Genomic DNA, 14,409 nt, shown 5'->3' on the forward strand with positions numbered 1-14,409 from the left:
CACCCCGAAAAAGACCCATTTATTCCTACTCAGTTTCCTGTCTGTTAACCAATTTTCAATCCATGCCAATATATTACCCCCAGTCCCATGTGCTTTAATTTTGCACACCAACTTCTTATGTGGGACTTTATCAAAGGCCTTCTGAAAATCCAAATACACCACATCCACTGGTTCTCCCTTATCTATACTACCAGTTACATCCTCAAAAAACTCCAGTAGGTTTGTCAAACACGATTTCCCTTTCATAAATCCATGTTGACTTTGTCTAATCCCTTTGATATTTTCTAAGTGTCCTGTTATCACATCCTGTATAATAGACTCTTGCATTTTCCCTACTACTGATGTTAGGCCATTTTCTCTCCCTCCTTTTTTAAATAGTAGGGTTACACTTGCCACCCTCCAATCTGCAGGAACTGTTCCATAATTAGAATTTTGGAAGATGACAACCAATGCATCCACTATTTCCTTGGCTACGTCTTTTAGTATTCTGGGATGCAGATTATCAGGCCCTGGGAATTTATTGGCTTTCAGTCCCATTAATTTCTCCAGCACTATTTTTTTTACTAATACTAATTTCCTTTAATTCCTCCTTCTCACTAGACCCTTGGTTCCCTACCATTTCTGGGAAGTTATGTATGTCCTCTTCCGTGAAGTCAGAACCATGGTATTTGTTTAATTGCCTTGCCATTTCCTTGTTCCCCATTATCAATTTCCAGTTTCTGACTGTAAGGGATCTACATTTGTCTTCACTAATCTTTTTCTTTTTACATACTTGTAGAAGCTTTTACAATCCGCTTTTACGTTCCTTGCAAGTTTACTCTCATACTCTATTTTTCCCCTCTTAATCAATCTCTTGGTCCTTTTTTGCTGAATTCTAAACTGCTCCCAATACTCCGGCTTGCTACTTTTTTCTGGCAACTTTATATGGCTCCTCTTTGGATCTAATACTATCCTTAATTTCTTTTGTTGGCCATGGTTGGGCCGTTTTTGTGTTTTTGCACCAGAAAGGAATGTCTAACTGTTGCAATTCATGCATTCATTCCTTAAATGTTAGCCATTGCCTATCCACCATCATGCCTTTTAATGAAGCTCCCCAATCTATCATAGCCAACTCACTCCTCATACCTTCGTAGTTTCCTTTGTTTAGATTTTGGACCCTAGTTTCAGGACCTAGGTTTGTCCAGCATGATACTGTGCCCCCATTAAAACCATGCGGAGTTCATAAATAGAGGTATTTCATGACAGCTTTTTTTAAACCCGCGACAAATGTCAGATTTATTACACGAACTTTCCAAGACAGCCGGTTTGTCCTTTTTAAAAAAAAAAATTAAAAAACAGTTGTCAGGTGCCCTCCTCTCGGAACTCTTAACGATTCCCTAAAGATCCATGCCATGGATGTAGGCCATTGAGCCCCAGGGTCTTAATCTCCTTAAGGTGATTACTATTGTCTGTAAAATTTGAGGAAGAAAATTTTTTTTTGTCAAATATATAAAATAGGTACAAACACTGGCAAATGTAAAATTGGCAGCAACTCTTAAAACTAGCATTTAAAGATATTTCAGTGACAAACTAACAAAATGCATTCTTTTACACAAGGTATCTCAATACTGTGGGACAGGCTGGATGGACCAGAGGGTCTTTTCCAGTCCGTCATTGCTTGTATGTTTTGCTGGTGTCAAAAACAGATGAGACAAGCATAATTAAGAGATTGTACAATCATTTATCTTGGTCAGAAGCACTTTTAGAAGATACATAGGAAGCTTCGTAAGAACCAATACATTTGAAAATAAGAACCATTTACTACTGTTGCAGTTTAAAAACCCTACATTGTGGCACACATCATGCTCTAGCTATTTAATGTTACAATCAGTAGGCAGACAGACTGGGTAGTATTCTTTAAGGGCATTGACAGTGTCGTGGATTCACTATCAGAGTCTCTCAAGTATAAAATTAATATCCACTACTAGATCATGTTAGTTTTTTAGTGATATTCTAAAAACAGGAAGTTATAAATTAAATTAGTGTGCTGTATATTAAATGTGACTAGATGATTCCAAAGGGTAACTTGTTCCCACCCACAACATAAAAGTGACAAGATTATTCATCTATAGACACCTTAAATCTATCCAATTTACTACAATTAAATACAGTAGTTACGAAGCCACTTTAAAATAACCCATCTTCTCCCCCCTCAAAAAAATCAATGCATATTTTAATAAAAAATAAACTGAAAATACTGTGTGTTCTGATGACTCAACAAGTTCACGGAGCGAGATCAGCCACATAGACCAGACCAGGTTCAATCCTCTGTCTGTGCAGAGACGGCTCAGCCACAACTGGTAGGGGGGGGGGGGGGTGGGGAGAGAGACAAAATTGTTTACTGCCTTGCCACCCCTGCTGGAAATGGAGGGCAAGATTGGGCTTATCTGTGATGCTTTGCAGTCAAAAAGTCTTTGATATTCACCCAAGAATAATGGCCAAATGAACATGCTACCAGGCATGCCCGTTTCTTATGGCACATATACCTGCAAGGAGTCAAGACTTCAGGAGGGGTGGGGAGAAAATGGTCAAAAAACTGTGAAATCTAAAAAGAAAAAACACTTCTCTGAACTGCTATAGCACATTTCTACAAATTTTATGTTGGTCCTAATCCCTTTAAAATACACAAGTTAGGATCTAAATTCAATTACATTAAGCAATTTAAAATGTGAGACAATTGTTGAGATCTGCAAAGAACACAAAGTCCTATCGCAATCAGTCAGAATTGGCTAGATGTCTTTTCACCAATTTTCCCTTTAATTACTTTTGGCTTTTTGCATACCACTTTCATTACTAGCACTACAAGAGAGACTCCTGGGCTTTGAATAATTAGTGTTGTAAAAATAACATTTACAAAAGGGCAAATGCAGTCTAAACAGAACTACCCATTGGGGCCGATAACATCTATTACTGATAGCAGGGCACTCATTTGGTAGGTTATGCAAGTGCATGTTCAGTACAATAATCTATAATGTTAATTCATTAAAAACAGAATTCTGAATGCTAAAACATTTTAGTTATATCAGCAAAGTTGTTACTTTTGATACACAAGTGTTCTTTTAGTTAAATGCAATGTGTAATCTTTCCACAGAGCTGGAATTAGATCACTAATGCTCTGGTCCAGACTACTTAAAATGATTAGTCACAGAGGAAATTTATCACATGACTAAACTACCACATCCACCCTTGACAGAATAAAACTGTCTGCGCAGCTCTTTTTAAAAATGTACGCCTTGCACGGATTGTTGGTTATTCTTGGCTTGGTACAATGCTTATATGATTAAGTTGGTAATCAAATACACAAAAAGAATGTTCCCAGCATACTCTTAAACATTATGACTTGCTTTTGTTTAAAGAGATCTTTTCTGATGGCACATTGAACTCAGTTCTTAGTGGGCCCATAGTACAAAACGAATGGCAATTCAATCTCACTCAATCTATAAAAAGATGGCTGGTGTGGAAATTTGAAAAAATCTGTACTGGTGGAGAAAGGGGTGCTTGTCTGAAGTTTGAAGCTGCAGCTAAGGCGTATCATTGGGGCAAAGTATTGGAAACTTCATTCTGCAGCTGGCGATGCTGTACTGGATCCAAAGTTCATTTAAATGTGGCAATGTTTCAACCAAAGTATCAATTATTATCTAACATTTAAGAGGTTTATGGTAAATGCACTTTATATTATTGCTCAGCAATGTCAAATAATGTAATAAACTCCACATTAACAAATAAACTATTAAATGGAAAGATACAAATCTGAAGTGATGCGATTAGAAATTAGGATAGTTGCCTGGATGTTTAGAAGATTCTGCCAATTTCTCATATGGAGCCTCCCTTTTCCATTCATGGTATTTAGAGTATGTGCCAACAGTAGCCATACCTTCCTGCCCAAAGGGAAAATGCAGGCTTAAACCAAGTCCTTCTTGCTTGCACAATAGGTAGAGTATAGATGGACACTAGCAATGATCTTGGAGTAGATCAGCTCAGCATCTTTAAGTTCAATAGTGAACTTAGCATTAGGGGTCCTTAAAAAAGGAATAAAAGTAAAATGTCAATAAAAAGTTTGAGTAACTAAAAAGAAAAAGAGATTGCATTTATATAGCACCTTTCACATCCTCAGGACATCACAAAGCATTTCACAGTCAACTTAGTTCTGAAATGTAGTCGCTGTTGTAGGCAACCGAGACAGCCAATTTGTACAGAGCAAGGTTCCACAAACAGCAGTGAGATAAATGACTAGTTAATCTGTTTTGGTAGTGATGAAGTTTATGAAGATGTAATCCTAAAAAAAAAACCTCACCATTTTTCTGGGAGAAAGAGGAAAGCTTACTCATCAGGATATGACTGGTTTGTAGCTAGTACCTTTTGTTTGAAGTGAAAATATGGTAGCAGTGGATTTGCTGATTCAGTAAAATGCAATTGATTCTTGCTGCATACTTAACTTCACATCAATTCAGTAGACTGACGCAAGAAATATTTGTTATGTTTGCACTTCTGCAGTGAAAATGAAGCAATGTACAGTCTTGGATAAATCAACTATAGGCACATGAATTTTTTATGCCTCTTATCAGCATAGGTACACAGTAGTATTTTTTTCATGTTTTCATTTGATTAATGCTTCAAGTTTATACATTTTCAATAAAAATGTTGCTGAACTATTCCATTCTGACTGAAAGTTGTTAGTGTTAAAACTCGTCAATTAGTTGTTTAGATTGCATCCCAAAGAATTTGATTCAATTATTGCTTAATCTTAAAAGTATCAAACCCCCCACAAGAACTCACTTAACATAAGAAAGTCACGATATACTTCAGTTAAAATATTGTAAATTAATATTTAAAGTAAAGTAAAATGTATAGGAAAAAGAGATAGTGGCCCAGATTTTCCATAAGTGCACCGCAAGTTCCGGGTTTACACGTGTGCTGCTCATGCACAAAAACCCGGAACTTTTGATCTGTCAAGAATCTTCGACAGATCCTCCACATCCCTGGGAAATGGGCATTCGCTGGCAGAGAGTTGGGCTATTTGCCCAACGAATGCCCATGAAACTCTTACGCCTGGTAAAAGCAGGCGTAAGGCCTTCTTTTACCAATGCAAGGGTGAAAATAAATAATAATTTAAAAAAAATCATTTTAACATTCAAAAACCTGTACAATAAGTGTGTGTTATTTTTGGCCCCTTGAAAAATGTTTGAATTTATTTTTCAAAAAATTAAATTAGTTTTAAATGTTTAATCAAATTGTATTTTAATTAATTTTAAATATGCAATGATTTTTTTAAATTTCAGTGTTGTAAAAATGTAGTTTTCTGGTGATTCCTATTAAGCTTATGGGGATTCCGTACATAAATGGAATCCCTATAAGCTTAATGGGAATCCGAGCTGGCTCACGTGATCCCGGGGTGCTTGTGAACCACCTGCGCCCCGGGATACGTGGGCCTCTATGGAAGCCTGTGCATAGAGGCCTAGGAGCGTGAGTCTCCATGGATCCAGGACCATCAGGTAAGGTGGGTAGATTTATTATGGTTCAGAGGCATCTGCCCGCGGGAAGCCTCTGACCGCAAATTCAGGCCCAATATGTGTTGTAAGTTAATACTAAACCAATTAACAAGTTATAATTGTGTCTGCGTCTCTGTGTGTAAGGGAAATGAGGGAATGACTTAGATCTGATACTTCAACTTCATCCTGTTTGGAGACTTCCTGCAAATGTTGACACTTCTGGGACCTTTATCTTAAGTAGCTAATACTGTCATGGAAATTAACAGTGCTTTTCTTGCAGAAAATGTTTTCATTAATACACAGCAACTGAAATAAGATCCTAGGAGTAATTATCGGACACTGTATTCATCGGCAGCACACACCAGAAATCTGGCTATGTACTGTGCATGATTTTCTGATCATTAATTTAACTGTTTGGAAAATCATGCAAAGCACATGCCCACAATTCCAATATGCAGTTATTTCATTCAGTCCAAGTCTATTAGTGTTAATGGATGAAAATCAGCCAATCTGGATATACCGCTAATAATGCTCAATGCTTCTCCATCTCTTCAATTAGCAGTTAAATGATAAGTCACAAGTAATTCTCAAGTCAATTGGCCAAGTGTACAAACCTTTGATAAAAAATGAAACACAATAAGAGCTCAAAGCCCATTTTATAGATGATGACATGGAAATCTTCGTTGACATAATTTCCTGAAATGCAATGAATCTATTAGTCCAAGGACCTGACCGGAACATACCCTGGACTGAGCAAGCCTGGCAATAAATCTCTGTTCAACCCATGGTGACCACTTTCAGGACCTGGGAGATAGTGCAAAAAGAAGAAGTTTTATGACTTGAAAAGGAGCACAAAGGAAGGCAAGAATATCAGCCTGTCCTAACATGGATATGAGGGGAATACAAGAGTGATAATTCTTAAGTCTCAGCTAAAAGTACAAATGTCAGGAGGCACATGAGGCTGTCCCGATATGGATATGATGGGCACACATTGGATATACTTTTACTTTTGAAAAGCCAAATCTCAAGCGGTGAGGCGCCAGTTTTAATATGAAAGGTCAGAAGAGCATGGAGATTGACCTCAGAGTTCAGACTTGGAGGGAGCTGGGCATTGAGGTGCAATTGGACAGGAGCTTTTTATCATCTTGTAACTAATAATGGTGTTAAGGTGAGTACATGGATTTTGATGCTTGGGAGAGTTTGGCGCAAGTGGGAAATGATTTTACAAGGCAGTTAGACCCACATGGCGCTCTTGCGATGTGTGTGGTGTGAGATATGTGGGCCATCATATATCTCCAGTGTATCCAGGCAGAGCATTTCCACTAAGTGTAGGAAAACAGAGTCACTGGAGCAGAGGATCTATGTGCAGAAGGAGCAATTGGTCACACTCTACAGCAGACAGGATGAGGGGTTCTGGGTTATATTGTCTAGTATGTGGTGTAAGAGACAGTGCTAGACACTTCAGGACACAGTGTAGAAAGAAGGGGGTGGCCATCTGCAGGGGTAGCATGTGAAGATCTCATCAGAGGAGAAAAGGGAAAGGAAGTACCTTTGAGGTGGTGAGATAAAACACTACTGTAGAAGGTGAAAGGACATCAATAAATCATCACGAACCAGGGAAAAGAATAACGGTCAAATGTTCCAAAGAAAAAAAGGGAGTCAGGATTGAGTGGTATGTATGTGAATGCATAAAGCATTCAAAACAAAATTGGAGCATTAAAACCATTAACTATAGAGGAATAGAATACAACAGCTGTAACAGAGATAAGGCTTAAATTTTGACGGGACTGAGAACTTTTTTGGTTACAATATTTGCAGGAAAGATAGGAAAAGGGTTGTGTTCTCATTTTTGGAATGTGACCGGTGGTGTGCCCCAGGAATCTGTGTTGGTGCCTCAGCTTTTCAGAATGGCCCGGGTTTTGCAGCGAGAAGAATGATGAGGCTAACAGCGCTCACCGTTATTACGGAGTAAATCGGACAACAACTTTCAAAAGTACACATATGCGCAGTTAAACGTGGAAATCCGGATGTTGCAGTCTGAGTTACCCTACTCCTCCACAGGCTGCTCTAGAACAGTACCTCACCAAATAAGATTAGGCATTGAAATCAATGGAAAGGTGTGAAGTTGTTGTACTTGCCCACTAAACACGGCAGAAAAAAAGTTAGGGATGGTGCATTCAGGAGTAAGTGAATTTTTAATGGTGTGATCAGTCACAAACAACCTCTCTGGCCCAGCAAATTCAATTTTACAAGTGTGGAGACTCATTCCTTCAGAATTTAAATAGTGTTGGAGATTTTAAAAATTAAAAGCGTTTCTTTTACTTTTTCGGTCTGTCTCTCATCTCTCTTAATCCCATCTTTCTTTCCCAATCTTTATTTTGCTTTCTGTGCATGATTTAAATCTAATTTATAATTCCTGGTTTATACTCTGCCTGTCTCAGTGAGGATTCTTCAATCTGATTGGTTGAAGGGCAATGCTATTGCTTGACCTGCTCGCTCACACTACAAATCCCCTGTAGAGGGCGCTATGCTGGATCCAACACCTGCTGATAGCACATCTCCACTCAAAAGCCCGCGAAAACTCTGTGGGCAGCTGTTAGCCCAGAGAATGGTGAGCGCCGTTCCTTCGTCGCTGACTGCAAAATCTGAGCCAATATATATTGATGACTTGGATGAAGGATAAAGAGATGCATATCCAAGTTTGCAAATGACAAGTTATGAGGCATGGTAAATTGGGAGGAGGAAATTACAAAGAGACACAGACAGATTAAATGAATGAATTCCATCTGCCATGGTTTTGCCCAATGTGTGGGGGAGGGGGGCGACAAAAATTGGAAAATTTTCTTAATGGTGAGTGACCAGGAGGTGTGGAGGAGCAAAGGGATTTAGGTGTCCATGTACACAAATCACTAAAAGCTAGTGCACAGATACAAAAAGCAATTAAAAAGGCTAATGGAATGTTGGCCTTTATCTCAAAGGATTGGAATTTTAAAAAGTGAGGAAATAATGCTTCAATTGTACAAAACTTTGGTCAGATCCTATCTGGAGCATTGTGTTCAGTTTTGGGCACCAAACCTCAAGAAAAATATATTGACCTTGGCAGGGGTACTGTGAAAATTCACCAGAATACTAAGGGTTAAATTATGAGGACAGGCTGCATAAACTTGGCTTGCACTCCCTTGAGTTTTGAAGGGTGATCTAGTCGAGGTATCCCCAAAAAAGAATGCAGATGCTGAATCAATTGACATTTTCCAAACTGAGATCAATAGATTTTTGTTAAGCAAGTGTATCAAGAGATACGGAACAAATGCAGGTAAATGGACTTGAGGTATAGAGCAGCCATGATCTAATTTGTGTGGCAGAACAGACTCGAGGGGCTGAATGGCCCACTCCTGTTCTTATCTGTGGAAAATCTTCATATGTAATGTACAAAATAAATATATTCCTATAAAGGCAAAAAGAGGGCACAAAGAATAGTGTTCCATGGATAGGAGATTAAGACTAAACTAAAACCCGAGAAGGGCACATGATAAAATTAGGGCCAACAATACTAAAGAAAATCATAAGGAATATCAAAACTGCAATAGGGAGGTGAAGAGAGAGATTAGAAGGGCTAAAATGGAATATGAAAAACACCAACAGATAATACAAAGGAAAATAATAAGGACTTATGAAAAAAGTAAAGCGAATAGTTACAGGATAGGACCGCTCCAATTGTGGAGGATGAAGATATGGCAGAGGTATTAAATATGGGGATTTAAAAAAGTGGAAGTGAGATTTTTGGTGTAGTAGAGGATATATCAGATTATTGTAGAAAAGGAATTGGCTTCATACACCCTAGGTTGTTGAAAGAATTCAGAGGGGAGGTAGCAGAGGCTCTGGCCACAATCTTTCAACCCTCAAATATGCAAATGATGCTGTGGGATTAGAGATTAGCCAATGTAACCCCTTAGTTCAAGAAAGGAGAGAAGGAAGAACAGTAACCATAGACCAGGTATCTTGTGGGCAAACTCTTAGAATCCATTATTTGAGATACAATTAGTGAGTGAGCATTTAGAAGTGCAGCGGTTAAATGCATGACAGCCAGCACTGATTTATTAAAGGACATGCTCTCCTGAGCATAGCATGCAGAGAGATGTACAGTTCTATGGGCAGTAATGAACCTACACACCTTATTCAATGGCCATTCTTTATCTGGGAGGCTGGATACGGAGTGGTGGTGGGCTATTCAATCTAGGGGAAGAATCCCAACACAGCTTAATCCTGTCTTCATTCAATTTCCACACTCAGACCCCAGTAGCAGGGGTTGTTAGTTTCTCAATAGAGAGAGTGTATATACTCTGGCCAACATACTGTTCTCCAGGATGCCTAGGCCAATTAATTTTTTGTTAAATTTGTTCTCAGGATATGTATTGTTCATCCCTACTTTCCCCGATAAAGTGATGGTGGTGGTAGGCCTTCTTCCTTGAAACATAGAAGATAGGAGCAGGAGTAGGCCATTCGGCCCATCGAGCCTGCTCCGCCATTCAATGAGATCATGGCTGATCATTCAAATTTAGTACCCTGTCCCTGCCTTCTCCCCATATCCCTTGAGCCTTAAGAAATATATCCAATTCTTTCTTGAATATATTTAATGAACTGGCCTCCACCGCCCTCTGTGGCAGAGAATTCCACAGGTTCACCACTCTCTGGGTGAAGAAATTCCTCCTCATTTCAGTCCTAAATGGCTTACCCTTTATCCTTAGACTATGACCCCTGGTTCTGGACTCCCCGGCCATCAGAAACATCCTTCCTGCATCTAGTCTGTCCAGGCCTGACAGAATTTTCTGGGTTTCGATGAGATCCCCTCTCAATCTTCTAAACTCCAGTGAGTATATGCCCAATCGACACAATCCCTCCTCGTATGTCATTCCTGCCATCCCAGGTATCAGCCTGGTGAATCTTCGTTGCACTCCTTCCATGGCAAGAACGTCCTTCCTCAGGTAAGGCGACCAAAACTGCACACAATATTCAAGGTGTGGTCTCACTAAGGCCCTGTACAAATGTAGCAAGACATCCTTGTTCCTGTACTTGAACCCTCTTGCTACGAAGGCCAACATACCATTTGCCTTCTTAACCGCCTGCTGCACCTGCATGCTTACCTTCAGCGACTGGTGCACAAGAACACCCAGGTCTCTTTGCACTTCCCCTTCTCCCAATCTATTGCCATTCAAATAATAATCTGCCTTCCTGTTTTTGCCAACAAAGTGGATAACCTCACATTTATCCACATTATAGTGCATTTGCCATATTTCTGTCCAATCACCCAACCTGTCCAAATCGTACTGGAGTTTCATGACATCCTCCTCACAGCATACCCTCCCACCCAGCTTTGTGTCGTCTGCAAATTTGGAGATATTACATCCAATTCCCTCGTCCAGATCATTAATATATAAGGACCGATCCTTGCGGTACCCCACTAGTCACTGCCTGCCACTCGGAAAATGACCCGTTTATTCCAACTCTTCGCTTTCTGTCCGCCAACCAGTTCTCTAACCAAGTCAATACCTTGCCCCCAATCCCATGTGCCTTAATTTTGCACGCTAATCTCTTATGCGGGACCTTATCGGAAGCCTTCTGAAAGTCCAAATACACCACATCCGCTGGTTCTCCCTTATCTATTTTACCAGTTACATCCTCAAAAAATTCCAGTAGATTAGTCACGCATGATTTACCTTTTGTAAATCCATGTTGACTTCGTCCGATCCTGTCACTGCTTTCCAAGTGCTCTGCTATTATGTCTTTTATAATGGACTGTAACATTTTCCCCACTACCGATGTCAGGCTTACCGGTCTATAATTCCCCACTTTTTCTCTACCACCTTTTTTGAATAGTGGGGTAACATTAGCTACCCTCCAATCCATGGGTACTGTTCCAGAGTCTATCGAGTTCTGGAAGATGACCAGCAATGCATCTACTATTTCTAGGGCCACTTCCTTAAGTACCCTGGGATGTAGATTATCAGGCCCTGGGGATTTATCGGCCTTCAGTCCCATCAATTTTCCTAACACCATTTCCCTACAAAATACTGACTGTAAAAGCTTTTGTAGATATGTGAAGAGAAAAAGATTGGTGAAGTCAAGCGTAGGTCCCTTGCAGTCAGAATCAGGGAATTTATAATGGGGAACAAAGAAAAGGCAGACCAACTAAATAAATATTTTGGTTGTCTTCACAATGGAGGACACAAATAACCTCCCAGAGATGCCGGGGAACATAGGGTCTGATGAAAGGGTGGAACTGAAAGAAATCAGTATTTGTAGGGAAATGGTGTTAGGAAAATTGATGGGACTGAAGGCCGATAAGTCCCCAGGGCCTGATAATCTACATCCCAGGGTGCTTAAGGAAGTGGCCCTAGAAATAGTAGATGCATTGCTGGTCATCTTCCAGAACTCGATAGGGGCCTCGTACAACAAGATTGCTAATTAATCCTTTCTCGTTACATAATACCCAGTCTAAGATGGCCTGATCTCTGGTTGGTTCCTCGACATATTGGTCCAGGAAACATCCCGTAAACACTCCAGGAATTCCTCCTCCACAGTATTGTTACTAATTTGGTTGGCCCAATCTATATGTAGATTAAAGTCACCCATGATGACTGCTGTGCCCTTATTGCACGCTTCTTTAATTTCCCTTTTAATGCCATCCCCAACCTCCGCCTTACTGTTGGGAGGTCTATATACCACTCCCACTAATGTTTTTTTCCCCTTAGTATTTCTCAATTCTACCCATACAGATTCCACATCATCAGAGCTAATATCCTTCATTACAATTGTGTTAATCCCTTCTTTAACCAGTAATGCTACCCCACCTCCCTTTCCTTTTTGCCTATCTTTCCTGAATATTGAATACCCCTGGATGTTGAGTTCCCAGTCTTGGCCATCCTTGAGCCACGTTTCCGTAATCCCAACCAAATCGTATTCGTTTACCTCTATTTGTGCAGCCAATTCATCCACCTTATTACAAATGCTCCTCGCATTAAGACTGCTATAGTCGTTGTTGTGATGGCGATCTTAAAATGGTGTTAGAAAGCCGGATAAAATATCAGAATTCCCCTATGAAGGAACAGTGGCATATGTCCAAATTAGCATGGTGTGTGACTTGGAGGGGACCTTGGAGATGGCTGCAACTAGCTGATTAACAACAGACCATGGTTTAAACCTGAGGCCTTATGGGTCTGTTTAGTTCGGTATCCCACCACATGACACACTTATCTAATCAACAATTTAGGTGAATTACTAAAAATATGTAGCAAGTACAAAGAAGTTTCCCCTTTAAATAAAAGATGATTTTCTCCCACAAATTAAATAGGGTGCTCATCTTTGAAAGGAACTCAGTCCATTCCCATTGAGCATAATGCCTCAAGAGTTTTGGGTTAAATGATGACACATTATGGATAGACAATATATGGACCGGAATCTCTGGCTCTAATTTTTTGTTTAAAAAAAAAGGGGAGGCAGGGTGAGAAGGGAAGAGGGGATTAATGCTGACTGGTAGAAAATAAAAATGACAGAATTAATTACAACCAACTCATCTGTAGCACGGTCAAAAAAACTCAGAAGTAGAAATGCTTTTGGTGTAAAAATGCTGCAATATTCCTTAAATGTCAGTTACAATATTTACAAGCATTTGCCTTACAAAGCAAGAAACCTGGAATTCATCAACAAATTGATCTTAGTCTTGACAACTTTAACATCAGATATTTCTGTCCAATATGTTTTGTAATTTGATAATTGGTTGTAAAATACCTTACATTTAAACAAATATTCACAAATTCTCAACGAATATACATTCCATTGAGAAATAAAACTCCACGGGAAAAGTGATCCATCCATGGCTATCTAAAGAAGTTAAGGATAGTGTTAGATTAAAAGAGGTGGCTTATAATGTTGTGAAGAATAGTAGTAAGCCTGAGGATTGGGAGAGCTTTAGTAACCAGCAAAGGATGACCAAAACATTGAGAAAATAGAATGAGAGTAAACTAGCAAGAAATATAAAAATAGACTGCAAGAGCTTCTACAAGTATATAAAAAGAGTAGCAAAAGTAAGCGTTGGTTCCTTAGAGGCAGAGATAGGTGAAATTATAATGGGAATAAGGAAATGGCAGAGACTTTAAACAAATATTTTGTATCTGTCTTCACACTAGAAGACACAAAAAGCATGGGGAACCAAGGGGCTAATAAGAGTAAGGAACTTAATGTAATTAATATCCGTAGAGGAAAAAGTACTCGAGAAACTAATGGGACTAAAAGCCGACACATACACTGGACCTGATGACCTACATCCTAGGGTTCTAAAAGAGGTGGTTGCAGAGATAGTGGATGCATTGGTTGTGATCTTCCAAAATTCCATAGGTTCTAGAATGGTCCCAGCAGATTGGAAGGTAGCAAATGTAACCCCACTATTCAAGAACTGAGGGAGAGAGAAAACAAGGAACTACAGGCCAGTTAGCCTGACATCAGTTGTCAGAAAAATGCTGGAATCCATTATTAAGGAAGTGGTAACAGGGCACTTAGGAAATCATAATATGATTAGGCAGAGTCAACATGGTTTTATGAAAGGGAAATCGTGTTTAACAAATTTATTAGAGTTTTTTGAGGATGTAACTAGCAGGGTAAAGGGGAAAAAGTGGATGTAGTATATATTTGGATTTCCAAAAGGCATTCGATAAGGTGCCACATAAAAGGTTGCTACGCAAGATAAGGCCTCATGGGGTTTGATGTACTGTATTAACATGGATAGAGGATTGGTTAACGGACAGAAAAAGTGTATTTCGATTTCAAAAAGACAGTCGACAAGGTGCCACAGTCGATAAGGGGTCAGCCATTCAAGATTGAGATGAGG

The 14,409-nt window shown here is 39.5% G+C and overlaps 1 protein-coding gene across 10 annotated transcripts in view; it reads right to left on the reverse strand.

Annotated features, from left to right (window-relative positions):
* The window catches only part of LOC147115064 (sterile alpha motif domain-containing protein 12-like), a 253,049-nt gene that overhangs the window by 82,131 nt on the left and 156,509 nt on the right, over nt 1-14,409 (reverse strand). The window contains exon 5 of one of the 10 annotated variants that reach the window (XM_085993306.1): nt 6,229-6,332. The exons of the other annotated variants lie outside the window; for them this stretch is intronic. Within the exon in view, the coding sequence (XP_085849432.1) occupies nt 6,244-6,332 (89 nt within the window). The 3' untranslated portion in view covers nt 6,229-6,243. Of the gene's footprint in view, nt 1-6,228; nt 6,333-14,409 lie in introns of those variants that run through there. 10 annotated transcript variants of the gene reach the window in all.

This window comes from Somniosus microcephalus, chromosome 7 (assembly GCF_052327205.1).
Source record: "Somniosus microcephalus isolate GS21.2 chromosome 7, FLI_Smic_1.0, whole genome shotgun sequence".
NCBI classification, from domain to species: domain Eukaryota; kingdom Metazoa; phylum Chordata; class Chondrichthyes; order Squaliformes; family Somniosidae; genus Somniosus; species Somniosus microcephalus.